Consider the following 26959-nt stretch of genomic DNA (forward strand, 5'->3'; position numbering starts at 1 on the left):
GCATTTTGAGATTTGAGTAAGATCTCACTATAGCTGAGATCTTACTGCAAAATTGCTTGTCTTCCATCATAATTTGTTTGCTTTTCTGATGTGAAAAAGTAACACCTTTTTCCCTTTTCTTTCTTTGTTTACTCACAGAAATTACTTTTGTTATTTTTTAAAAAATTAAATATTATTTGTATGTCCACACCAATTGCTAAGGACAGATCCCACATTTCAGAATGCTCCCCCAAATGAATTCAAGAACTGTAACATTTAATAAGCTAATATAGCCCAAGCCAATCGTATGCAAATCTGGGAACTCATAAACATTAATAAAATCACAACTACAAATTTAACAGTTCCACCATACATCTATTTTTGGATCTATATACCTATAATACAGAGAACTTAATCTTGTCCAAATAACATATATATGAATGACTTTGTTTGTCTGGACCTATGCCTCTTCCAACATATTTTTTTGCAAATCACATCTGTTTCAGCTTTAAGCTTTCACTCGCATTTTGCCAGCAGCCACAGGTTTTTAATGGCTACCATAAACTACAGATGCTCATCAGATCTTTTGTATATGTACCAAAAAACAAAATGCTCTTCAGTTAAAATATTCCATGCAGAATTTTCTACAATGTTATACGGGGGGAAAACTTTTATTTATTTATTTACTGTGAATTCCCATTTTTGGAGGTCAGCAGAGCACAGTCTTCACCTCCGAGACACCTCTTCTGGGCAGACTCAATCTCTTCACCAGTGGAAGCACAGAACACAAGTCCCTCAACCTGGCATTGCTTAGCAAAGGACTATCAGCTAAACACCAAATGAAGCACTGCAACAGTTCAAACAATAACACAATAGAACTTAATGAGAAGAGTGATCCCAGTGAGGTTTTGTCTAAGTTGTTTAGGTCTGACAGATAAGCATGGTGCCCCAAACAAAGTTTCTTCCTTCCTGGCACTTGACAGCTGTACCACCTTCTCTTTCATTTAAACAAGGAACACCTCTAGCAGGACAACCAAATGCAGGGCTGGCACAGCCACCAGGCAGGGTGAATCTGCCTCCCCAGGCAGCAGAATCCCCACAGGCAAAGCCACTGCAGACAGCCTAGTGGAGAAGCAGTGGCAGCATCCGCAACCATTTGCAGTGAGAGCTCAATGAAACTGCATGGCATCTTGTGGAGCACGTGAGATATCGCCAGAAATCGACACAATGCCAACACCGCTTCTCCACCAGTGCCACTTTTCTGCTGGCAGTAGAGCTGGCAAGGCAGGACGTCCTGTTTCACCTCAAGCAGTGAAACAGGATGTGCCGCCCCTGCCAAAATGTGTCGAACCCATGAAATGGGAATATGCCAGAATCTGAATCTGTAGGAATGATGTCTCTCTCTCTAGAGAAGTTGCTAGATGAAGCTTCCCATTGAGCAGCTCTTGTGCCTAGGCTTGTGATCTTCTTTGTGGTTGGCAAAATGTCTTCCTTTAGTGAAAATGGCCTGCTCTCCCCTGTCCCCTACACAGAGCTCTCTTGACTAAATGAATTCAACCAAATGCACTTCACTCAGGTTGATAAGGCACATGGAACTTTATGTCCCATGCAAAGCAAAGTAGCATGTATGCTAGAGAAGTGCATGCATAATTTCTATCCAATATTTAGTGAAATCATCAGCTGCTGTAGAAACAAAGAGTCTAACAAACTCCTCAGTTTAAACAGGCTGGAAAAGATGAAAAGTGAAATCAGCATTCTGCTTTTCTTTCTGCCTTAGTTTTGTAACTGTCATTGACATCATAAGCATGTCAAAGTCTTGAAGCACGGCCAGCAAGAATGAAATCTAGAGCACCAGGACTACACATTTGGAAAAACAGAAGACCAAACACAGATCACGTTTCAGCACAATCTAGCACAAGAGAGGGCAGGCCAAGGGTTTTACAGAGCTAAGAGATGAGAGGAGATAGAGCATTCATGTATGCCAAAGATGAATAAATAACAATTGATACTTCCTTACCACAGCTGACCTTTGAAACTTTCTTTAAGGGGACTATAGGCTAATTCAGCCATGTCTAACTGGAATAATAAATTATTTTGTGAAGACTTTTATTGTTTAACCTTAACAGAATCCTTTCATTCAATATACATAGAAAGCTTTATTTCAAGGACAGTGAGACCAATATTATTATATAGATTATTCCCTATTCTTCAAGGAGTAAATTTATCCCTCAGTTTATGGGCCCAAATAATTTAATTTTGCTAGTCTGTTAGTTAAAATATCAGTGAAACTTTAGTTTGAGTCATTGTGGCCAAAGCACTAGATGTGAACTTCTTTGTTTCCTTTCCTGGAATACCTGGAGAATAAAATGCCCATATACAAGTAAGGACAATTTGTGTGCAACTGTGCCTTCCTCCTCTTGAGTAGCTCCTTCTGTCAAACAGTCAAGCCACTCTTCCTTTTAAAAGGGGCCTTTTCTTGGTTCTTTAGGAGTAGAATTTCTCTTTAATCGGCAAGCACCATCTCTATTTGCATGCAATTATTTTGACTGTGCCCAAACTGCTTATTTTATTCTCCATTTCTGTGAACAATGAACAGTCCTTCACATGATTATTGCACATTACTGAACTAGAGAGACAAGTATACAGGTTATTGGGCTCATCGATTTGCAAGGTTAAATTCAGAGCCCCCCAGAGAAATTAGAATAAATTTGCTTGGAATTCACACATTTCCTGCAGATTTCCTTTGGGAATGAAGAACTGAATGTGATATTAAGAAAAGTATTTGTCACTGGCTTTGAAATAAGAAGTCTACTCCTGGGACAGACCATTGAACAGCATAACCTTTAAGTTTGGTTTCAGGAATAAGCACTAATAACGGGCTGCAATCCCAACCTCACTTGCCTGGGTGTACTGAATTCAATACAACTTACTTCTGAGTAGACATGGCTAAGCTTGGATTGTTAAGCAGTAAGGCTGCAATCCTATGCAAATTTATGGAAGCTTAATAGATTTTAGGGGGACTTACTTCCAATATAACATACAGAAGATTGGCTGCAGATTTTTAAATGGTACCTGGTCCTTATTTACCTTCTAGATCTCTCTTCAGTTTTCTCAAGTCTTTTATTAGGTCTTCAAACTTAACTTGCGATGCTTGGAAGAAATCCTGTGGTTCTGGTAGAGGAAACACACTCCTTTCTGTTCCCGCATCCTAAACAAGACAAAGAAAAAAAAACCTGGTAGCTATAATAGTGTTAAGATTTTCTGACAAAACAAGCCATTGTTCCCTAAATGTGAACCTATCAATGTGATCAAATAAATAGAACCAATAGATTGTAAGTGCAGCATTTATTCAGTCTTTCCCCCTCTTCTTACGTAGTTTAAAGATTAAAGCGGAAAAATAAACTGTTGCTCATATATGCAGCTTATGCACTAAAATTTGTTCTAAGATAATACAGCAAAAAAGAGAGGAAAGGCTATGCAATGTGCTAATGGAATTTTAATATCTGGAGCTGGAATTCTGCACATGGCTTTATCAAACACAATGGAGAACAGGATGCCAAGCAATTTTCAAGTTGAAACTGCTGGGAGGTGGGCACCAAGTTGAAATCTTAATAAAATAAAATGGAAATCGGGAGAAGCTAATTTATAGAGTACCTAACAGAGTACCCTTGTGATACAAGGATAGCTGCCAAGAAAACTCATGTCAGAAGTGTAGATTTTGACTCAATAACTTTGGCCAAAAAAGAAAAGGGCAACTGTGTTGTGTCCGGATTATTCTGAATCCCATTTGTATACTTGCATTAACCTATTTTAACCCCCCCCCCATGATCCAAGATACAGGCATACACAGTGGGAATTGCCTATTGAACTAGGGTTCCTGTGGGCTTCTATGTTTTCTTTCTCAAAGGGGAAGTTATTTGCGAACAGAACATCACAAAACCCTTGGATCATGGCTATTCATTCTCTTAAGCAATGTACCAACACACGATTTACCGTAAATAGTGAATGCAACAAAATAATTTACCTTGTCACAATGGCGTAGGTAATATATCACAACATAGTCCACAAGGCTGATATTAGTATCCTAAAAGAGGGGAAAGATTCCAAACAGTAGAGAGGCAATGAGAACACTTTTAGAAGTACTGCCGTTTAAAACAAACATACACAGAAAAAGACCTGTCTCCATTTGTATATTATGTTTAGTTGCAACCAAGATGGAGTGCCAGGAGTCTCTCTGTTCTCCAGCAAGGGAGCAGAGCCTGGTTTGTGTGTGCTCAGGCAATATGAGCTCAGTCAGCAACCATCCCTGGTCAGATCGAGTTATCTCTTGCCTCAGACCTGTCCAGGGTTCTGAAGGATGTGCCTCTGACCTCACGTGCTTTCTGACCTGTGGCTTTTGAGTGCATACAAGTGCCTTGCCTGTCAATCCTGGCTATCCTGTTTCCACCAGACTCCACCATGGTCTTATCCTTGCCAGGACTGGAAAATTCCTAATGGTGGGCCCCATATCATATAATGTATTGACTTATACTAACATTTATACTGCACCTTTCTAAAGGTCAAAGATGTATACTATTTTTTTTTAAGTTCCTTACAACAATTTAAAATAGTATACAAAATTGTAGCAATGTGCTAAATTGTCCATCATTTGGGCTGGTCATATAATACAGGTACTTCCCATGCTGGCAGTGCATCTCAACTGGACCAATGGCACCATCATGGGCAGTATTTCATGCAATCTGGACAGTCAGCTACTCAATATCTCTAATGAGACAAGGGACCTTTTTGTAGTAACCAAGGCAAATGGCTTTTTGAAGTAACTAAGGTTCAATTGTTGCTGTCTCCAGGACAATGAGCAACGCCTTAAGCCTAATTGCTCATTCCAGTATTGAACTTCTTAGTCCCCTTAAAACAGTGGTGGAGAAACTGTGACCCTTCAGATGTGGTTGGACACCTGTAACTTTTATCATCCAGAGCTATTTGCCATGTTGACTGGGCCTGATGAGACTTGGAATCCAGCAACATCTGGAGGACTACATGTTCTCCATCCCTGCCTTACCTAGAAAAAAGAGGAACAACTGGTTTCTTTGCATCAGCAATAGTGTGACAGCAATCACTGGTGCTTCTAGTTGCTCCCAATCCCTAATGTATCAGCTCCATGAGGGTCACTGCAGTTCACTTAGCAGAGAAGAGCAGATGAGGAAGGATGGTGACAATACTATGTCTCCCTAATCACATGGCATGTTACGTTACTATGAGATTTACGGGACCAGCCTTCCTTAACCTAGTGCCTTCCGTAAGTTTTAGCCTGCAGTTCCCATCATCCCTGTTCATCCCTCTTCACTGGGATGGGAACTGTAGTCCAAAACATTTGGAGAGCACCAGATTGGGGAAGGCGGCAATGAACCTACAGAGGCCAATACAAAAATGTACTGTTCTAAACTAGCAGTTAAGGGACTGGCATGCAGGTTTTTCTGGAAGGGTCATAAGACAGGTTTTAAAGATAAGCTGAAAATGCAGATAGGCAGGAGACTTGGGGCTCAGCCCCCAGTCTACCTCCTAACACCACCCCTGGGATTGGTAGCATAAGCCTATGACAGGTTAACCTACACATGCACCGGTGCTATTATGTTTTTTAAGAAAAAGAGGTTCTGGAGCTCACCACAATCACCGCCCTTGATCTCTTATAATGGCAATGACACTCACCTGAGAGGTGCCGGAACTGAGTTCCAGCTGGAAAAAAAAGCTCTGATGCTCACCTTCTGACCTATTTACCTCTGCACTACTGCCAGGTGTAACTTGGCCTTTTAAAGGGACTAAAAACCCCTATATAGCCTACAGGCCTTACATTATCTGCCCATTATCTAGATGTCTGAAATAGTGAGCAATCTTATGCAATGCAAAAGAAAAGGGCATCAAACAGATTATTACAAATAGATTTGTGGAGTGTCCTGTAAATATCACACAGTCATTTAAGTGAACAAATGCAAATTCAGTCAAAAGAAAACATTTTACGTAAAATAAAATGTTTTTCTTATCTTGCACTATTTGTTTGACATGGTTCCTTTATTACGCAGGGTACTGAATCAATTCAGTGAAGATTAACTAGGGAGACGGATAAACTGTGCTTTAGGTATGAAATCACTAGTTACAGGAAATTATTAAATAGCACAAAGAGAAAGACATTGAACTGTATTATATATGGAATGCCTTTGAAGTGTGCATTTGCTTTTGAATAGCATACCAAAAGCTACTGAGATAGGATTTCGCTGTGCAAAATACATCAATAGAATGTATTAAATTCAGGGTCCGTGTATTCATTTTAATTTTAATACCATTGTGCAGCATCAAAATTCTTAACTGCTTGTTCTAAATATTTTTTTTAAAGAACCATGCAACACAACCTAACTGGTAACTCGACCGGCAGCGCAGAATGGACCTAAGACTCCCAACAGCATCTGACTATGCATGTCTGTTCAGTAGCAAGTCCCACTAAGTTCCACAAATGTTTAGGATTAATGCTGCAATCCTATACTCACTTATTTGGTAGTAAGACCCATTGAGCCAGTAGATGCTTATAAAATCGCACTCCTGTTTTATTATTCAGTACTTCTTTTGCGTGGCAATTCCCGCCCCCTCCCCAGATGGAGTATATAAAGACACCGGATACCAGTATTTAGGTTAATGGGCGAAAATGGCCACAACTTTCTTGATTACAGGTAAGAGCGGTATTGGCCTTGGGCATTGGCCCTAACAGACTATCCGGTCTAACCGGGAAGGGTTAAGCACCAACAGGGGGAGCCTAGCCTTCGTAGGTTTCGGACGAGGCGATGCCCCTCAGAGTCCTTTAACGAACTACCCTTCAAGAATTGGGGGAGGTGATGGCGCTCCTCCTCCTCCTCCCCCCCGAGCTCTGCCATTCTAGCAGTTCTGCTTGTGCATGAAGCTGAGCAAGACCAAGAGATACTTTATGTGTGCAGAAATGCACCTTTGGATACAAGCACTGGTTAGCAGAGCATCCTTTGTGTAAGAAATTGATAGCTACATTGCACAAAATGAGGCTAGGAATGCCTTTTAACAGCTTCGTCTGATTTGCCAGCTATACCCATTCCAGGCCAGCGATAGCTTGACTATGGTAGTCCATTCATGGGTGAGCTTGAGGCTGGATTACTGTAACATGGCTTTTTGTGGAGATGCTCTTGGTTTAGAAGCTCCAGCTGGTGCAGAATTCAGCAGTCAAACTGCTGATGGGGACACCTGGTGGATAAAATGTAATGCTACTGCTAAAACATCTGAACAGGTTGCCCATCTACCACCAAGCCCGGTCCAAAGTCCTTGTGTTAATTTTCAATGCCCAGAAGAACTTAGGTCCATGGCACCTTAGGGGATGCCTGAACCATTCCACTCTAGCTCAATCTCTGAAATTGCCTGCAGGAGCAATGTTGGGTTGTTCTCTGAGTTGGTAAGGTTCATTTGACAACAAGAAACCGAGCCCAGTGGCGAGTTTCATGCTCCGGCACTGGGGGGCGGAGAGCCAGTGGGGGTCTGGACTGGTGTGCACGTGTCCTGGTGGCGGGGCATGCCACTTGTAGGAGCATGGCGCCCAGCGCAGGCAGGGGGGCAGCCACGATGGCACCCTACTGGGATTGCGCTGCCAGGGGCGGCCCACTCCTCTTCCTCCACCAGTGACTGAGCCTTCAGTCCTGCGGAACACTCAGCAACACTTTCTGTTTCAAACACCTGCTGAAAGTGTTTCTATTCCACCAAGTTAGGAAGGCAATTAAAGAACACACCTTTCTATAATAGTGAGCTGAGATCTGATTATAAAATTTTTATATGAATTTTATTGTATGGTTTTATGTATGACTGCTGTAAACCACCCCGACGCTTTTTATGAGCAGCAGTATAAAAATATTTTTTTCCACATAAATAAAAGTTGGGAATGGAAAACGGCAAATGAGTCGTGCTTCTGAATCAATTCTTTAAAGTTCTGAAGCGATGCCCTGTGAATCTCACTCATGAATGTTGTAATCCATGTCCGAAACTGTGAGATCTATTTTCTTACACTGGAGACAAGAATATGTGCATACGTTATTGTGGAGCTGGGTTTTGGTTTTTTTTAATGGCAAAGTCCCCAGTGAGTTCAAGAACTCACTTGTCATTTGCTACTGGGGATGGCTGCTTGTAGTGGTGAAGCTGTAGCAATAAGAAACACCCATTAATTTGTATGGAGAAAGGCTATATCCCAGTGCCTGTGTCTCAGGCATAAAGAAAAGCAAAGAATTGTAGGAAGAAAGAGAGAAACATTGGCACTTGGCAGACCTTTGCTTAAAATGCCAATTTTAAATAAAATTCTATTAAAAAACACACCAAAAACTACTTACTCTACTTTTAACATCCTTTAGTTTGGGAAGTATTTCCAAACCAAACCCATCTGCTTGACCACGCGTCCTGTTCCCTCCATTCATGTAATTTCCAAAAGCCAGGATCAATCCTAAAATGTCTTTCACACTTTTTATATCCAGCAAATCCTGAAAGAAGAATGCCAGTGTTTAATATCGGAAAGCAGAGGACGAGTACATACATACCATTCAAATGTTAGCCTCTTTTTACACTTATGAATGCTTTGGTGTAGAATGAAATAGAATTGCACTGAAATCTTTCAAAAGCAGCTTTTCAATTTCTGATTAAAGTTTGAATCCAGAAACCTAAAGGTAAACATTATTTCTTAATGCTTTCACAGCTGGATCTGTGCAATGAAGCCACTGCGTTTATGCTGCCATTGTTCTAAAAATATTTTCATTGCTTTTGCATTGTTAGTCATCTTGGATTTCTTAAGGAAAGGTGGGACACAAATGTCTTAAATAAGAAATGAAAAGTAAATTAATACATTTTCTGGTGATGAAATGTGAGTTGTATTGCTGTATTTTCTTCTCCGCCCTCCCCCACTATATTTGAAGACATATTATTGTAAAGTTGCTTTAGAACCAGCCCAGATCCATTATTTCACCACAAATTTACAATCAGTTCTGACAACTACCTTAGAAACACGGTTAATAATATCAGCTTTACGACGGACTGCAGTTATTCCTTCATTGAAGACAGACTGAAAGATTATACATCGAGCACGTTCTGCGAAATTGGAGATCTGGGATAACTCATATAGAAACCTGCAAAAATAGGTGGAAAAAATAACACAAAAGTTCCCTATTTACCTAATTTTACATTCATCCAATACAATTTATCAGCTAATAATGTCAAATTCCTTTCATAAAATTAGTTTTTTGTGTGATTTAAATGATACAAGATATGGTGCATGCTGCTATTTACCATGAAAGGAGAATGGACAGACTTAAAACTTCAACATTGCAGTTAATGTACATGAGAAACAGCATGAACAAGAACGAGACATAGGGAGAGATACTGCACTCTGCTGGCCGGGAACAGTTCTATATAAACTGTGTGTGTCCCCCTCGCTCTACTGCGGTTGTTTGACAAAGAGAGCAGATTGCTTCCAGATCTGAATACGAACCCAGGAGTTCAGCCATTTCTAGGGTTCACTCCAAACACAATTTGTAGAGAGAAAGTCACATTGAGTGCCATGGGACTCAACTTTATGCTGTTGGTCCCAACACAGAAATCAAGAGTAATATTGTTCTGCCAGCCCTAATGCAGTGATCTTGTAAAGATTAACGAAACAAGGACCACAATGCATTTTGCACTCTTGTGTTCACAACAGGACTTCCCCTACTTCTCTTCCACCCCCTACGTGTGTCACAGTGGATAAGGGTTTAGCATGTCATCTGAACCCAATCTCATGGTGACAACCAGTGGTTAAGGAGGAGAGAGGTGAACCATGAACCTAGGTTCAAACACCACCACACTGGGCTGAGATGAAAGGACTGGGGAGAAGCAAACCAGCTGCAATCTCCTCTCCATGAGCTGCATATTTGTGCTTAGCCGTACTTTGGCTCAGTGTAATGTGCGAATGGAGCCACTGTATGAAACAAAGACTGTTCTGAGCCTTTGGCCTACTGGAGTGGTGCATTTGTTTTTAAATCCATATCTGCTATATTTAATGAATACCAGTGGGAAGCTTAGAACATTTTGCTAGGAAAAGAAGCAGGAGGTTGGAAAGGACAGGAAAGTAGGCGTAAGTTAATTTTAAAAGTTCAGCAATAGAATAAAGTGCCAAATTTTATGGAATATCGGCCTTTTGAGATTTCCAACAGAAGTATAAGTGGACATCCGTCAGAATGGGCTTTCTAGTGTTGGGATGGGTATTTCACAATATGGCACATGGGAGCTTCTTTGAACAATTCTATTCTATTCTATGCAGTGCTGATCCAACTGTCCTGCTTTCCAAAGACTTGTTTGAATGATAGGAACCTATGGTAGGACCCCTGGACCATCTTACTGTTCTGGTTTATCAAGAAGCTTCACTTCTTCTTCTTTTGAAGTGTCATAATGCTGCTTTATTTTCTCCAGTTCATCCTTCTGCGCTCTCTGCAATTCCAATGGGGAAAAAAACAGTAATGAGTTTTCTTAGCCTCAAGAGAAAAAAACAACCCAATGTGTTTCAATGCCCACATCTTTGGAATCACTAAATACTTCTTGGAGTGGCAAGGAGAAAGGGGCAGAATTCAGAGGTATGTGCTGCTGTCCCACCTACAAACAGAGACTGACAGAACCATACATGCAACATGAACAGGATAGGTTTTCCTAATAAGGTATTTTCAATGTAGAAGCAATTTTGTTTCACTTGACACAATTTAGCATACCATGGACAACAATTAGATTTGAATTGCTAGTATAATTCTTAGCTAATTCTTGTTCACATTCTTGTTCACTCTTCATCCTGGGTGCTCCCACCACTGGTTTGGGAAGCAGTGTACACATGACATTAGCTGTAGTCCACATCTATCCTGTTGTGTCTTATGAAATTCTGTGTTCTGTTGCATTTTCCCGCAAATAAGCCACAGACTGAATTGGAAAAAAGAACAACCAGGCTGCACTTTAGGCTCGTAATATATACACAGCCTGGCACACATTATTATTAAATACACGATGAGGCCCAATCTGTGTCATGGATGTCACAGTGTTCTCAGAAGCTGCATAAACTTTTGCACATGTATGCTTGACTGAACCACACACTGCTATGTGAACTACATTTCCCAAGATACAGTGGAACTGTCAAATTACATGTGGGTGCATCTGGAGTCTCTGAGCAGGATGTAATCTGAGCAACAGTGATTTGGCCTCAATGGCACCACTGCTATTCCAGAACAGTTATCTGATCCTGGTTGCACCACAGAAGATTCTAACCTGTGCCAGTTATAGTGGGGTTCAAATTATATACTCAAACACTGAAAGAACATAAGGCCAGGAGAGGGGGTTGAGCAGAATTTCATAGACTAGCCCTGCTCCTTTTTACCAGTGCCTACAGAAGCCAACCAGCCACCGGTGTATTTTGGCTGGCACGTGAAGGAGTTGTACTGATGTCTGCATGCGGTGCTCCTTCATGTACTCTGTGTTCCTCTCAAGCAACGTTAGCCATCATATGAACCCTCAACTCTTGCTCTGCATGTGAATATTGTACAAGTATGGCATTACCGGAGGAAAGAATGCAAAACGAAAATGAAGGACTATAGAATATTGAAATGTCTGAACAAAACAAGAACTGTATCTCAAGGTGGATTCAACCAGACATCTATTACTAAAGACAATGGGGGGAAACCTGCATTTCTGTTGCAGAAAGACAGCATTTGGATAAAGACAACATGGGACATGAAGGTGGGATATGTGCCCACAGCTCACTTTCTATTTGTGAACTAGCAGTGTGGAACTGACCCTTTTATACTTACGTTCTCATACAGTGCTTCCAGCGTTTCTAAGTCGACGATGGAATGATCCACATTTAGTATAGCTGTAGAAAATATAAAATCATAAATTAGATAATATGTCACAACTGGGTTTATTGGCTAATCTGTTGCCACAAACAGCAAAGAAAAAAACTGGGGAATGTGTTAGCTTTCATGTGAACGTTTCTCCCATGCAGGTTTACACATAGCTATGAGTTAAGACACTGAAGGAAGGTGGCTGCTGTCCTCTATACACAGACATTTTTCATTGACCTTTTTCTATGGAGTTTGGTTTACTAGTTGACTCTTTTAGACTACTGATGGTATGGCAGGTAAAGCGAATGGTGTAAAAAGACAAAATGTGCTCTTGTATGAAAGAGTTTCTGCTAGCACATTGGCTTTTACTGTAATGTGGGGGATATTTCAATTCCATGTAATCAGAAGTGAAACTAATGTAGACGCAACCAATTCATCATGCCAGCATCTATGGCTATTTTTACTGATCACATTTTCTACAATAAGAGGAAATTCGAATTAAATGTAAAAGAAAGAAGAGGGTTGGCATTTTGATGGCAATGGCATCATGAGGATGACATGAAAAACTTGTATGCATGAATAGCACCAATTCCACAAAAAATCTCTGTGCGGAAGCGCCTTTTGTATGTAATATCACAGAAACCCATGAAAGGCTTTCATTTATTCCAAAAAACAAATTATTATTTATAAAATCCCAGGCATAACATTTCAGTTTGCATCTTAAAGAGAAATTGTTTGCTTATATTAAAACAGTAGGAATATTAATAACTTTGACTACCAGCTATGATTCTGCATCTGCTGAAGGTTAATAGCTGGTATCTTGATTTCTGCTGCACATATTGCCTTACCTATAAAAGGAGAAGTGACCACTCACAGCTGAACAGTTTAAAAGCTCTTGCTGAGTTTTGTTTTTTTCTGTGATGTTTGAGAGAGGCAAGACAAGCATCTTTAAATAATTATTTAAAAGTAATAAGGTTGCTCCCCCTTCTACCTCTAACCCCATGATTTTACATTGTGAAATTAACCAGCAGGCTAGTAAATTTTCTCCGTGGCAGGCTAATTAATTCTATTAAAAGGTCCAATGACATTTAGAATGCTTTAAAATTCTGCTTGTCAGTTATGATTCTGTGCCTAACTTGGAAACAAAGGTGGTTAGGGAAAAGGTAAATATTATGAATGGCAAATATAAGATCTTAACAACCATGGGAAATGATTGTTACTGAACTTTATTTAAAATCTACAATGCATTCAGATCCAGAGTTGCATACACGGTACATATATCTACTCCGTGGAAAAGACCCTGATGTTGGGAAAGATGGAGGGCACAAGGAGAAGGGGACGTCAGAGGACGAGATGGTTGGACAGTGTTCTCGGAGCTACCAGCATGAGTTTGACCAAACTGCGGGAGGCAGTGGAAGACAGGAGTGCCTGGCGCGCTCTGGTCTCTGGGGTCACGAAGAGTCGGACACGACTAAACGACTCAACAACAACAACATATATCTAGTGCCTTTGTGAACAGGGTTTCCCATTTACTTCAATGAAGGGAACAGCTCTGCTCATGCATCTTTTAAAATGGAAGAAGCCACCTTTCTATTAAGGTGAATCACAGAATTGTAGAATTGGGAGGTGCCCTGAGAGTCATCGCGTCCAATTCCCTGCAATGCAGGAATCTCAGCTAAAGCATCCATGACAGATAGCCAGACAACCTCTGCTTAGAAACCTTCAATGAAAGAGAGAGTCCACCACCTTTTGAGGGAGTCCATTCCACTGCTGAATGGCTGTTACTGTCAGAAAAATTTGGACTGAGCTTCTAGGAATGCATACATTGGTCAGACCAAAACTGACCTAGGTGTGAATGTTAATGTTAATGTCAAAGTTTATGTTTAGTTTAATCAGAGTGTGAGATGTTCGCAGTGCAGACTTTTGCCCCCTCCCCGGCAAAATTTGTAGATGTAGCAAGGCTTGCTCCTGCCTTTGTCACTCAAACGACACACATACAGCCTACATATCAAATGCTGCTTGATTCTTCCTCTCTCCCCCGGCCCCCATATTTTGGGTGAGTTGCAAGCCACCTCCACCTGACCTTTGGCAAGTCTCACCTCCCACTGCAGAGTTGCGATAAGAGAAAGTATCTTGCAACCATCCGGTAATGGAATGGGCTGTTCCATTTCAGGCCAGAGGTGGGGCTACTTCAATGACCCCCTCGGTCCTCCGCCCAGGCCTCACCAAACATTCCATTGCATATGAAAGTCTCATGCTCCATTGACCTGCATGCAGATCAGTTACACTTTTAAGCACTAGAATCCCCAAAAAAAATCCTAAAAAGAGGATTAGATAATTATCTTTATCCTAAAAATATTTTTGTGCACATGAAATAAGACCCAGTTTAGAACAGAGACTCTTGTCTTTTATGATAACTTTTATCTTTCCACCCCCACAGTTACCTGAGCCCAGACTGCAACATTTGGCTGCAGGGCCCCTGCCTGAATTCACTAAGGTGAGATTATTGCAGCAAAGCCTAACACATTTAGAAACTGGATTCCAAAGCAGCTGCTAAAACCTCATTTTTATGTTTAATCTTGGTGAGCCGTCCTTCTTACACTGTCAGTTTGGTTAGGATATCTCAGCTACACCTCACAATATGTCGAAAGGAAATAGATGCATGCTGTGAGGAGCTGGTAATTTTATTGGGTTCCTCTACCTTTAAAAATCTGTTACTAGGACAAGTCTGGTTTCTGGACTCCTTTTTTGTAGGGAAATTGAGGCAAACGTTTTTATGTGGCCCTATGGTGTCTGCTCACAACAAGAAGAATTTATATACATAAGGATAATTAGCACAGTATTGCGCCCATTAGGATAAAATAACCGTCAGCAAGGACAAAAAGCAGATCAGCACCATGCATTCAGCCTAAGTGCCGCACATAAAAATACTTGCTAACTGCATTACACAAGACGGCAGCAGGACAATAAACTTACTATAAAAACAACTTTGCATATATACCGGTACACACACACACACACACACATACACACACACTCTTTATATGTAAAATTTCACTATTTTTTTATACCTGCATTTCCCGCCCCCTTCCCCCCCAAAACAGTGTGAACAATGTATTGATAGAACAAGATTTAAGGAAGCCTAATAATCAATTTGAGAGTATATAAAGCTGTGGGCATTTGTAGTTCTTAAAGATTTAAGTCTAAATAGTCCTCTAAATTAAGAAAGCTTTAACTAGCAGAAATTCTGCTCACATGAGAGACTGGCAGCTTCCAAAAAGCAAATGTTCTAAGTAATTACTCCCACAAAATAATGATTTTACTACATTCATTTCCTTCCTTTCCTCCAAGAAGCTCAAAATAGTGTACAGTGAGTGGTACCTCAGTTTTCGAATGTAATCCGTTCCGGAAGACGGTTTGAGTTCTGAAATGTTCGAAAACTGAAAACTAAACAGCCGACAGCTAGGCCTCAGGATCTTGCACTCAGCGGAAACTGCGTGGCATGTTCGACTTCCGAGGCGTGTTTGAAAACCGAAGCACTTGCTTCTGGGTTTCATAAACTGAAATGCTCGTCAACGGAGACGGTCGAAAACCAAGGTACCACTGTATATGCTTCTCCCTCTCCACATTTTATCCTCACAATAACCCTGTGAGGTAGGTTAGGCTGAGAGTTGGTGACTGGACCAAGATCACCCAGGGAGCTTCTCTCTAGTCTCTTAGGTGAGGTCCAGGTCTGACACTCCAAACACTATGCCATTTTGGCTATCAAATTACCTATTTTATATGCCAGAATTACAGTACTATCTGGTACTGAAGACAAACACAGATTTTTTTTTTTAAAAATTGTTGGCATGGGATAAATCCTACACTGATAAAAAATTTAACAGATCCAGCCTCTTTATTTCAGATGCATAAGCTCCTCAAAAAGCTCCTTCTACTATTTGACTGTCATGCAAAAATGCTGTAAGATTAATGAGGCAGAAAAGCAGTCTGGGTATAAAAGTGGGCTTAGAAGGTTAGGAAAGCTCAACTGCTGCATGAAGTCATGAGCAAAAGACTCGGGCAACTCATGTTAACCTAACCACATCAGGCTTGGTGCCCGTAGGCAGATTCACAAAAACCATATGCTGCAAATTATCCAGAACAAAGGAAATAACGTTTAAAGGAAATTGTTTCCCAACTTCTGAGTTGTATATTAGAGCTTGCTCCGTATTATATGGACAACACACACACACACACACACACAGAGAGAGAGAGAGAGAGAGAGAGAGAGAGAGAAGTTATATACTATAAAAGTGACATAGTTTTTAACTTCTGCATACAGTAATCTGTTACCAAAACCAGCAGCTCCTTATCAATCATATTCATGCAATACAGCTGTTGAATGATTTTCTCATGTGTCTTCCATAACCAGCAAAATCACAAATTAGCCAGGGCTTTTTCATATGCCAGAGAAAATATTCTCAGTACAAAATTCACTCAATAGTTTCACTAAACAGGGTAGAACTGAGATGCATATATGTCTTCACGGCTGCCAGTTTTCCTGACCTTGTAACTGGAGAGATATTTGACATGAGGCAAAGAATAAACTTTGCATGAACTTATTACAAGAAAAGTTGAAAAGTACTTTACCATTCCCCCCCACAAATTGCTAAGGAGATGACCTCTCTAGAACTTTGAATGCATATATAATTTGGTGGTACTGTGAAATTATTGTTGTTATTATGTTAAACTCTTACATTGGCTAGGCAGCAAAGGGCATGATTTTGCATGAATGAAACCCCAGAAACAATTCTCCAAGTTTGGTCTCCCAATAAAAGATTTTGGGATGCAGAGTCATGAAAATCCTTTGCTTGAGATCACTGAATGTTTCTGACAGAACTCACAATACTGGGCTAAATGGGTCACTGATGACACTTAGTGAAAGGCACCTTCTTATATTAAAAATATTGCTTTGCCAACTAATGTGAAGGCAGGCTTCAAAATGTGGCTTTCTGTTTCGCCTTCTTAAAAAGCTTATTGAATTACTTGAACCATGGCACATCAAAGGGTGGTTGCAAGATGATGGGCTGTGGAAAGAGGGTTGTAGCTAAGGCTTTGAGGAAAGGTATTGTTTGCAGGACGTTATGTATGCCTTTAACGTAGAAGAAACTGCTTGAAGAACCTTCCACTCAATTTGGGGGTGTGGGAGTCTCTCAAACATCCATTCTCACTAGGAACAAAAATCAGCAAAGCTCTTGGGTAATCTGCAGCAAACAGAGCCTTATTTAAACAGCAAAGAGTGCTATGGAAAAGTTGTGCCTGGGCCAAATTGCAGGGAAATGATTCGCTGTGCACCCTCACCAACGCCATCAGTATAAAATGTAACAGAGGCTTTGGCTGAGATCACACCATACATTTAAAGCACATTTCCCCATACAAAGAATCACTAGAACTGTAGTTTACCCTGCACAGAGCTACAATTCCCAGCATATACTTTAAGTGTATGGTGTGTGTATGCTGCCTCGGTCAGCGATGTGCTGTTTTGTGCTGTAGCTGCACAGCAGCCATGCTGGAAGGAAGAAGCCTGACGAAGCTTCTGCTGACATTCATACACTACGAAGGAGGTGAAAGTTCCAATAGCCTGGGTCTCAAATGAACTTCTGTGGGAGTGAATGATGGGGTACCTAATAAAGGAAGGATCCTGACAAACCCCTGATGTTCCATGCTGTCCTTGGAATGAGCACTTATTAAAAATTTGCAAATACTTCTAAGCAGCATTTTGGGATTTCCTATAGGTATCAATTATTTTCCAAGAAGGAGACCTACAAGGTCATTCTGTATGACCACAAAGATATATAAGTAGTGAAGAGCACTTTGATTCCAGTCAATAATGGTGTTGAGGAGACAGAGGTCTGGGAATGCCCAGCCTAGAAAGAAGCAATGACATGCTAATATATATTTGCTTTTTATGAGACACATCCCCTATTTTAATCTGGCACAGAAAGGTTTTGATTTTCTTCCAACGGGGAGCTCAAACTACACCACAAGGCAACAAAACCATTCTCTGTGCTTAATATTGTTGTCTTTTGTCCAGCAGCGATAGCGCCGTTCTACCTTTTTCAGGAATAGAAAATGTCACCCTCTCCTAAGAAACATCTGTGGATGATTCCTCCCACAAATGTGGCGGTCCTCAATTTGTTGGCTAGTAATCAAATGCAAACCAAACCATATGTGTGCCAGATGTACAGAGCTACACATACTGCCATTGCTAGACAACATGAAAACTGCCAAGTATGTCAGTTACTGGGCTTAGACACAACCGAAGGTGGAAATCTCTCAAGGCAAAAATCCTACACCACCCTGAGATAGCATTACATTGTCTTCCTATTGCTTCTCTTTTATCTTCTCCCTAGTTTTGTATGGACATCTGCGGATGCGATAGGTTTTCGGAGCAGAAAGAGTGTCACGTCGATGCAAGCTCAGAGGTTATTTAAAAATAATTTCTTCAGGCACTATGGCTTGGATCCAGACATGTCTTTGCAGAAGTTCCCCATTTTGTTGCAGCCCCCCTCCCTGCTCCAGTCCCATTACACTCTGTACTAAATGTTCCCTCAGTCTTCAGGGGCAGCAGCTGAGTCTTGAACCAGGAGAACCCCGGTTGCATGAGTAGAATTCCAACCATCTATCTCTGGACCCAACCTTTCATTCTAATTTTATTTTTCTGTCATCAGTTGATGATATTGGAATCACATATAGGAACAGCTTATCTCTGCATTTGGGGAGGGGTTGTGGGTCAGTGGTCCTATGAAACAATATGCTGGGACAGTTGCATGCACACCTGACCTTGCTGTCACTACCTTGACTCACTCTACATCTATCCTAACACGTGCCAGCAACAGGGGATACAATTGTCTCTGTCTCACCTCTCATGAGCAGACATTGGCTGCCAAGACTAGAGATGATGATGATGATGATGATGATTGTTACTATGCTCTGGTAAGCTGTAATCCCATCCCTCCCAGTCCTAGCACACCAATTACTACTCAAATGACATCTTAAAATCAGAAAACTCAAAAATTTAATTTGTTGATTGGCCGATGAGCTTGCTGCTTTGCTGCTCCTTCATAGGTAGGAATACTGCAAGAGGGTTGAAACTAGATATCTCTACAAGACAGCCACTTTAGGTGTAACACAGCCAATTCCTAGGACAGGAGTGCCTACTCTCTCTCAAGCAAGCGATTATACAAATGTGTGAAATAATTTACGTCTTTCTTATGAGAAAAGGCTAGGCATGTTTAGGAATTTAAGAAAAATGGCAACTAAGGCAGATATTTATAGTGTTATGCATGGTATAGCGGTCCTCGTGGGGCAGCAATAAAACTGCTATGGTTTCAGATTGGATGGGGAAACAGCATGTTGAGATTCTTTCATTGCAGGGGGATGGACTAGATGATCCCTAGGATGTCTCCCAATGCTACAATCTTATGATTCTATGTATAGGAAAAGTCAGAATAGACAGCATTATTCTCCTTTTCTCATAGCACTACAATTTGAGACCCCTTAATGGAATTGATTGGCAGCGGACTGAGAACATACAACCCCCCCCCAACTTCTTCACACATAATCAATTTGTGAAATTCATTGCTGTAGGATCAATGATCACTAGCTTGGATTTTAAAGTGGACTAGAGGAGTAAGTGGCAGTTATGGTGTCGCAACAGCTGAATGCTAGGGCTGCTAAGTGGAACTTCCAGTTCAGAGCCGGTGTGCCTATGAATTCCAATTGCAGGGGTGGGAAGCAGGCAGAAGGAAAAGCTACTGCCTATTTCATGTTTCCTGGAAGAATCTGTTTAGTTCCTGTGCAAAACATGATGCTGAACAAGAGGGACGCACAGCTATAGAATGTGTGATGTAAAATATGCATCTGAAGGTTATTTTATTATTAACTTCTGAAAACATCTCCATGCACAAGGTTCCTTTCAAGATGCAAGCAACACTCACCTTGTTGTATGTCCTTCATCTCCAAATGTAAACTGGAAATCAAAATTCCTACAGTCTGAGATCTCTTTCCATCTAACAGTTTGATAATCTGGAAATAAAAATAGTTGGTCATACTTAAATGTCCAAATAAATGTGAAACGTAAAGCAAGCCAACACTTTTTAAAAAGTGACTTAAATGTGACTTCCTTTCCCCTTCATCTTTCATGGTATTTTCTTTTTTAAAAAACTGTATGCCAGGAATCAGTACATTTTATTGCATTAGCCGTGTGGCCATAGCATGATATACATTGAGATAACAACATAAAATAGGGGTGAGGAGGTAAAGGTAGATATCGTCCTGGGCGATTACTTAAACAAACAAACAAACAAACAAACAAACTGCTGAGGCTGGAGGAGGACCGTTAAAGGGTCCTTTAGCTCCTCAGATATGTCCTAGCTCGGTTGTCCTTGTACAATGAGGCTACTTGGAACTTCGTTCGGTTAGAGTACTTAGAGTATGCCAGGAATAGATGATAATATGAAAAGTCACATTGCTGTGAGGGGGGAAAGCTTACACACAGTTCTGTGAATCCAACAGTAATGAGAGCTTTACAACCATTATTGAAATCCAGCAAATAAGTGTAACCTAGAATTATTTCTAATTCATTTTTATGGCACTATGTATCTGCCTATAGAATGGGAAAATAAAATCTATGTATACATTCCAATAAAAAAAATTCACCTTTATCTGCCACCAATTTTAAGGGAGTGTGCTTAACTCTTCTACTTAGATTTCTGACTTGGATTAGGGATGACCCAATACATTTTGTTGCTTCAGAGTGAAAGACAAAATGGCACCTCCTCCTGTGTCACATACAGAAAGCAACTATGTTGGCAGTTGAATCTTACTTTGATGTTGGCAAAAGGACAGTGTCCTCTGCTACAGCTAAGGGTGGCTAGCTCTCTTAGGAGGCACAGGGCATGTTGTGTGGCACACACAATTCTGCTCTTCGACACTTAGCGAACATCTCTCACCTCCCAGCATCTGCTGCCTGAGAAAAATGCCTCACTCTGCATAATGGTAGGGCTGGCCCTGTCAGATTCAGATGTGCAGGGCCTATACTGTTAAGATTCCTGCTCCATGATTGCAGTCATGGGATTGTTGTCTATCACATGATGGTGTATGTTTTCACTCCACAGTGTGGGAAGTGACGGAGACAGGATGTTTGTGTTCCGGTGTTCCGTGAAGTGGGACTATTGTCCTTTGTTCTTTCTCTTTGCTGTCTGATGCTAGAGAGAGAAGGAGGCATGTTGCAGTGCTCTGTGTGTGTTTATATGTAAATAAAGTAGATTAGCCAAAATGCTGAGTTGCTGAGGACTGTTATGCAAGCTGCAAAGACTCTGAGGATCCCTAAGTGTGCCGAGGTCTGTTGGCATCAGTCGCTGTGATGTTTGGGTAGAAGAAAGCTTTTGAAGCTCCCGAACAATTGACCAGGAGGGAGAGAACATGCCAGTTGTGTATGTGTCTCCGCCAGGGTCCTACTTGAGAGTTGGATGGGCTCCTGACATATACATGTCTATGTAGAAATAAATGTCGTTGAATTCAATGAGACACACACTCAGGCAAGTGTGTATAGGATAGCAATGTAAATTGAATTTCAGTTCCCTTAACTGCTCCTACAGATTTCAACAGGACTTAAAAGTTGAACCAACTTAGTCTGTACCCAATGCCAATGGGATTTAAAGCTACTTAACTTTGGCTGTAACGTGCCCAGTTTCAATTCTTAGAATAAAAGGATGATGGATGCTCAGAGATTTTCTGAACTCATGTCTACAAAGGAACGGGTGCAATTTTTTTGGTCTCCATTCACTAATTTTTTAAATAACAAAACAATTTTAAATAACAAAAAATTAGAGGGACAGAAGAAAATTTACCATAGAGTAAATCTACAAGTTAAATGGAAGTTTGTCACAGACATTTCTGAAGTTATAAATGTTATTTGATGAACTTGGCAGCAGATTAAATTCTAATAGGGGTAATTAAAGGCTTAAGTAGAGTGCAATTTGTATAGCATTCACTGACCTCCAGGCTGATCCTTTTCAGAGGAAAATTCATAGGCTGTCATAAACCCCCATTAGGCATGCCTAGTTTGAGGCAAAACCTTTCCAGACGACACCTCATACTGGCAATATTATATTTGAAACTACTACATTTGTAGGTACGCTCTACAGATAGGATCAGGTTAGCTCGCACAACTTTCCTACTCCAGTATCTTATTTTAAACTGAAAATGCCTTTAATATTACATAATTTAAAACTATTAGAGAGAGGTTCACTTCAGAACAAAACAAGCTTTATATTTATAGCCTTTTATGGGAAGAAAGTACATATGGTCACAATTATAAATGCCAAACTAGACTCTGGCTACCTGAAATAGTCTGAGCAAAGTGATCAAAAATCCTGTAGGGCTGAAATTTGTCACACTGGATAACAAAATTGTTAAGTCAAGAGAATAAAGGCCTACCTAGGGCACACTGGCTTTCTGTTAGCCTTGAGTAGTAGCTGAACTCTTACTGGGAAGTAAAGAGCAGTACAGTGACTGACTGGAAGGCAGATCAGCGCTGTTGTCCCAACATGCTATCTGCTATTGAATCAAGAGGCATACTGCCTTTGATACTGGAGGTAGTGCAGAGTATCTTATCCTCCATAGCCTTATCCCCCTTTAAAGCCATCTAAGTTGCCAGCTATCCCAAATGCTGCATTCAGTAACGGGGTTTACTGTATTACATTAGTTTTACTGGTTATAATGCTGGCGCTTCTTGTCCTAATTTTAATGTTCCTTTTACAGCGCAGTATTTTTGTGTGTGATGGAACAGCTTTTTAAATAAGACACCCCACCACGTGTCAGGCTAAAATTTAAACAGCAGGAAATAACTTTACACCGGGTTACCACCCCAAATTTTTGTTACTTGAAATTGCAATGCAAAACCGCTCCCGTGGTTTTCTGCGTTAACAGGATCGCAAAACAGATCACCCCCCCCCCGCAAACAACTGACATAGAAATTAGTATTAGGCCTCTCTACCTGATTTCCCAAAGTGGCTTTTGCATCATGTGAGAGATCACATAAAATGTAGACGTTATCAGGTAAGGAAACATTGGGAAAACAGTGCAGTCTACCACTCTAAGTGGTAGAGAATTCAACAACAACAACAACAACAACAACAACAACAAGCTAGTTACACTCTGCCCATCTGGCTGGGTTTCCCCAGCCACTCTGGGTGGCTCCCAGCAGAATTAAAAGCACAATATGTGCTGTACGTCCTTTCATATGCCCCAAATATTCCAACATTCCGTTTCACTGAATGATGCCACCTACTGCTATTATCTGAGACAGAAAAAAAATCCTCTATCGTCTTTCTCTACACCATGCATCATTTTTTACATCTCTGTGATTTCCCTCCTTCTCTCCTCTGTAACCATCAAGCTGAATGCAGCACACCAGGCATATGCGTTGCAAAAAGAGTGCATTTGTCAAGCACCTTGCAAGCCCTAATGCACTGCTGAGAAGCAGCTTTTATCTTGGTGGATTACAGATTCAGTGGGTATGCACTAAATTAAGTTTTGGAAAGACCAGATTGTTCCATCTGGCACCAGCTAGTGAAAGATGCTTCAAGCTCCCAGAAGTACGCACTTTGTGCACAGATGACAGTAGTATGTAAGCAACCAACTTCCTAGCTGTTGCCAGTTGATGATAACGATACGCCAGCTGGCAGGATACGCCTAAGCAGCAGACATGGCAGCAAACTGTCTGCCTCTTCTCTGGTTACTAAATATACCAAGGAAATAGATGCAGTATCTCCAGAGCCTGCAACAAGAATGTAAATGCTGCAATCCCATGCTTCATCTTTCCCTTGTACAAACATGGGGATTGTCACAGCCAGTGCAAGCCTTGGTCATGTTAGTACTAAAAGTAAAAATTCAAAAATAACATCCCTCCTTCTGAACCATGCTGCAGACCGATGCTCACAGGAGCAGGAATTAGGAAAATGGTGCTCCCTCCAAAATCCACCACTTGCAGCAAAAGCTTACACTCACTATGTAAGACCAGTCTATAGCAGAATCTCACCAGGTCAACATGCCAGACACTCAAAAACTATGCAGAGAAAGAGTTCTTCTCTGAAAGAAAAGGACAATTCACACATATCTTGGTTTGTTTTTTTTAATGATTATCAAGCTTGCTAACCTGGGCTCAGGATATTCTTGCAGTGATCAAGTCCTGCGAGTGATCAGCTACGACCAGATATTGTGATTTTGGAACTCTAACATGTAGTCAGTAGAGAGAAGAATAACCACTTATGGCACAACAACAGGGGTGCCATTACCAGGGGCACAAAAGGATACAGGCCCTTTGACAAGCTACTCACTTGTATGAGTTCACAGTGAGCATATTTTAAATCAGGATTGAAAGGATGGAATCACAAGCACACACATTGCATGAAATGGCCCATTACTAGTTTCAAATAAGTCAGTGAGCAATATATTTAGGAATGGGACCTTTACAAAATAAATAATACTTATAATACTATATTATTATTTGTTGGTAATCCTTATTGTGAATTCCACTAATAAACAGATTACATTAGTCTTAGTGGTCTTAATGCTGTGTAAATATATTTAGGATTGGCAGCATTCTTATAACATTCTGACCCAGGATGGTGTAACACTGAATTATGAAGCCATCTTTTCAAGAATTGCGGAATGTTGTAATTGTTATTATTATCATCATCATCTCACAATTACAAAATAGGCAAAAACATAAAAAACCCTGATGACAGATATATCCTCTTTTTAAAACCACTCTCATTCAAAAATATTGACACTCATCGTAAATGAGAACATGTGCTAATAATTACTTGAAATGAGTTAGAGATAATGGACAACAGAAAAGCCATTATCTTCAGTGGGTTTCTTTTTCTGACTTTGATATGATAATCATAGCACTAAAGAGCCAAAGGTGATTGATGGAGTCTTATTTAGATCATGCAGATGACACAAATTATGTGACATTTACCCCTTGACTTTGTAGGAAGAAAATATAACGGCATTAAATTGAATGTTAGCATCCACAAGAATCATTAATATCCAGTAGATATAGAAAAAAGTAAATAATACTGTGAATATTCAAATGTAAAAATCCTACTCTCTATACATTTTTCATTCCATACATGGGACAGCCATCAAGTTTGCTACAAATACAATGGCTTTAACACCTATGCCTTGCCACAAAGTGTGAATGACAGGCATGTTTACTAAAGCATGCACCTGGGAGCCCTGATTGGCTACAGCTCCACAATGTGTTATATAAGTGTTTGTGGTTGTATGCCTATTATTCACATTTTATGTGTGTATGTGGTGGGAAATATCAGTACAATATCAGTGCACCTTGGCAACATGATAGTTGTGTAAAGAATGGGTAAAAAAGATGGGGGAGGTAAAGGATCCCTGGACCGTTAAGACCAGTCAAAGGCAACTATGGGGTGCAGCGCTCATTTTGCTTTCAGGCCGAGGGAGCAGGCGTTTGTCCACAGACAGCTGTCCAGGTCATGTGGCTAGCATGACTAAACCGCTTCTGGTGCAACAGAACACCGTGATGAGTGCCAGAACGCACAGAAACGCCGTTTACCTTCCCGCCGCAGCGGTACCTATTTAGCTACTTGCACTGGCGTGCTTTCGAACTGCTAGGTTGGCAGGAGCTGGGGCAGAGCAATGGGAGCTCACCACCATCAAGCAGATTCGAACCGGTGACCTTCCAATCAGCAAACCTGAGAAGCTCAGTGGTTTAGACCACAGTGCCACCCACACCCCAGATTCTAGGACCATTCTATGATGCCTGATCACTAACTGAACTTCAAAGTGTACAGACATATTTATTTACTGCTTTCAATAAGAGAATTTCCCCAAAGTGGCTGAATATTTGCATATATATACTCTGATGTGAACTAGGTTCTTTGGGTGTGGGTAGAATCAACCCAACAGATCTCCATGCATTCACACACTCAAGCTGGCTATCAATGAGAAATGAGTCTATTAGCATGTAGAAGAAAAGATGTCTGCTCTGCCCTGTTACCATGCTCTTTCTGTATTGCCCCAGCCAGCAGCAGCCTTTGTGGAGCTGCGAGGTCACCCTCCTGACACCATTGTTGCTGTAGCTTACCTGGACAGGATTGGGGTAGGGAAAGATGGTGGATGGGTCAGGGCTACACAAGGACACTGGTGGAGCAGGCCAGTGTGCCCACACAATCTCATCCTCACTGCTGCCCTCGCCTGTACCAGCCCCATCAAATTAAGCTGCAGTGACATCATTGTGGGGAGGATGGCTCCCCACCAGCGCACAGATTGCTCCTGGCCCCAGCTGAACATGAATTGGGGTCTAGGCTTGTGTGTGGTGCTAATGTTTATGCTCTGTTTTAATGGCGTTCTCAAGCCATTAATAAGAATGTGACAAAATTCCAGTATGAATTTTAGACATAGCCATAGTTAAGTACTTAATCCGATTGTCAAAGCTTCAAAGCAAGTCTGAAGACAATTCAATCCCAGGTGTGAGCAATCATTGAAAAGAAAAATCTCATCCTAAACAATTACAGATTATTTGGGGCCACCACATATAAGACCTGTCATTTGAAGATCCTTTTGTATTTCATTGTTCTTGTATTATTGCAAACTAAAATGCATATAAGAAAGATACTCAATAAAAACCTAGATTATTATTATTTAAAAACATTAAGTTAAAGGTCGCAATGCAGTGATACCTTTTTGGCTTTTGTTTTCTTTTCATAAGACTCTGCTAATGGCTTTTTCTTTTCCTGAGCTGTTTCTTTGGAGAATAAGTATTCAAATTCACTGGCATCACATATGTCAGGCTCTTCCAAAGAATCCCACAGAGTTGGTGCCGTGTTTTGACTAAAATTGGAAAAAGGCAAAATAAAATTACCACAATGTCTCTTTCAAAGTTACTTACTTACTTTACCACATATTTAAAACTCCATCAATAGTTAGTACATCTGGACTGGCCTACTATTTAGAAAGAAGTTCCATACCCAAATCTTTATACTGCTCAGTAC

At 40.7% G+C, this 26959-nt stretch overlaps 1 protein-coding gene across 4 annotated transcripts in view; it reads right to left on the reverse strand.

The window, feature by feature from the left end:
- Nucleotides 1-26959, reverse strand: part of FMN1 (formin 1) — a 156558-nt gene that overhangs the window by 36147 nt on the left and 93452 nt on the right. For all 4 annotated transcript variants that reach the window (XM_082239372.1, XM_082239370.1, XM_082239371.1 and 1 more), the window contains 8 exons: nt 26648-26798; nt 19859-19946; nt 11844-11905; nt 10397-10485; nt 9020-9149; nt 8364-8510; nt 4004-4063; nt 3067-3187 (listed from right to left, as the gene is read on the reverse strand). In XM_082239372.1, coding sequence (XP_082095498.1) covers nt 3067-3187; nt 4004-4063; nt 8364-8510; nt 9020-9149; nt 10397-10485; nt 11844-11905; nt 19859-19946; nt 26648-26798 — 848 coding nt within the window. The remainder of the gene's footprint in view (nt 1-3066; nt 3188-4003; nt 4064-8363; nt 8511-9019; nt 9150-10396; nt 10486-11843; nt 11906-19858; nt 19947-26647; nt 26799-26959) is intronic.

The sequence above is a fragment of the Podarcis vaucheri genome (assembly GCF_965113315.1).
Source record: "Podarcis vaucheri genome assembly, chromosome: 1".
Classification (NCBI taxonomy): domain Eukaryota; kingdom Metazoa; phylum Chordata; class Lepidosauria; order Squamata; family Lacertidae; genus Podarcis; species Podarcis vaucheri.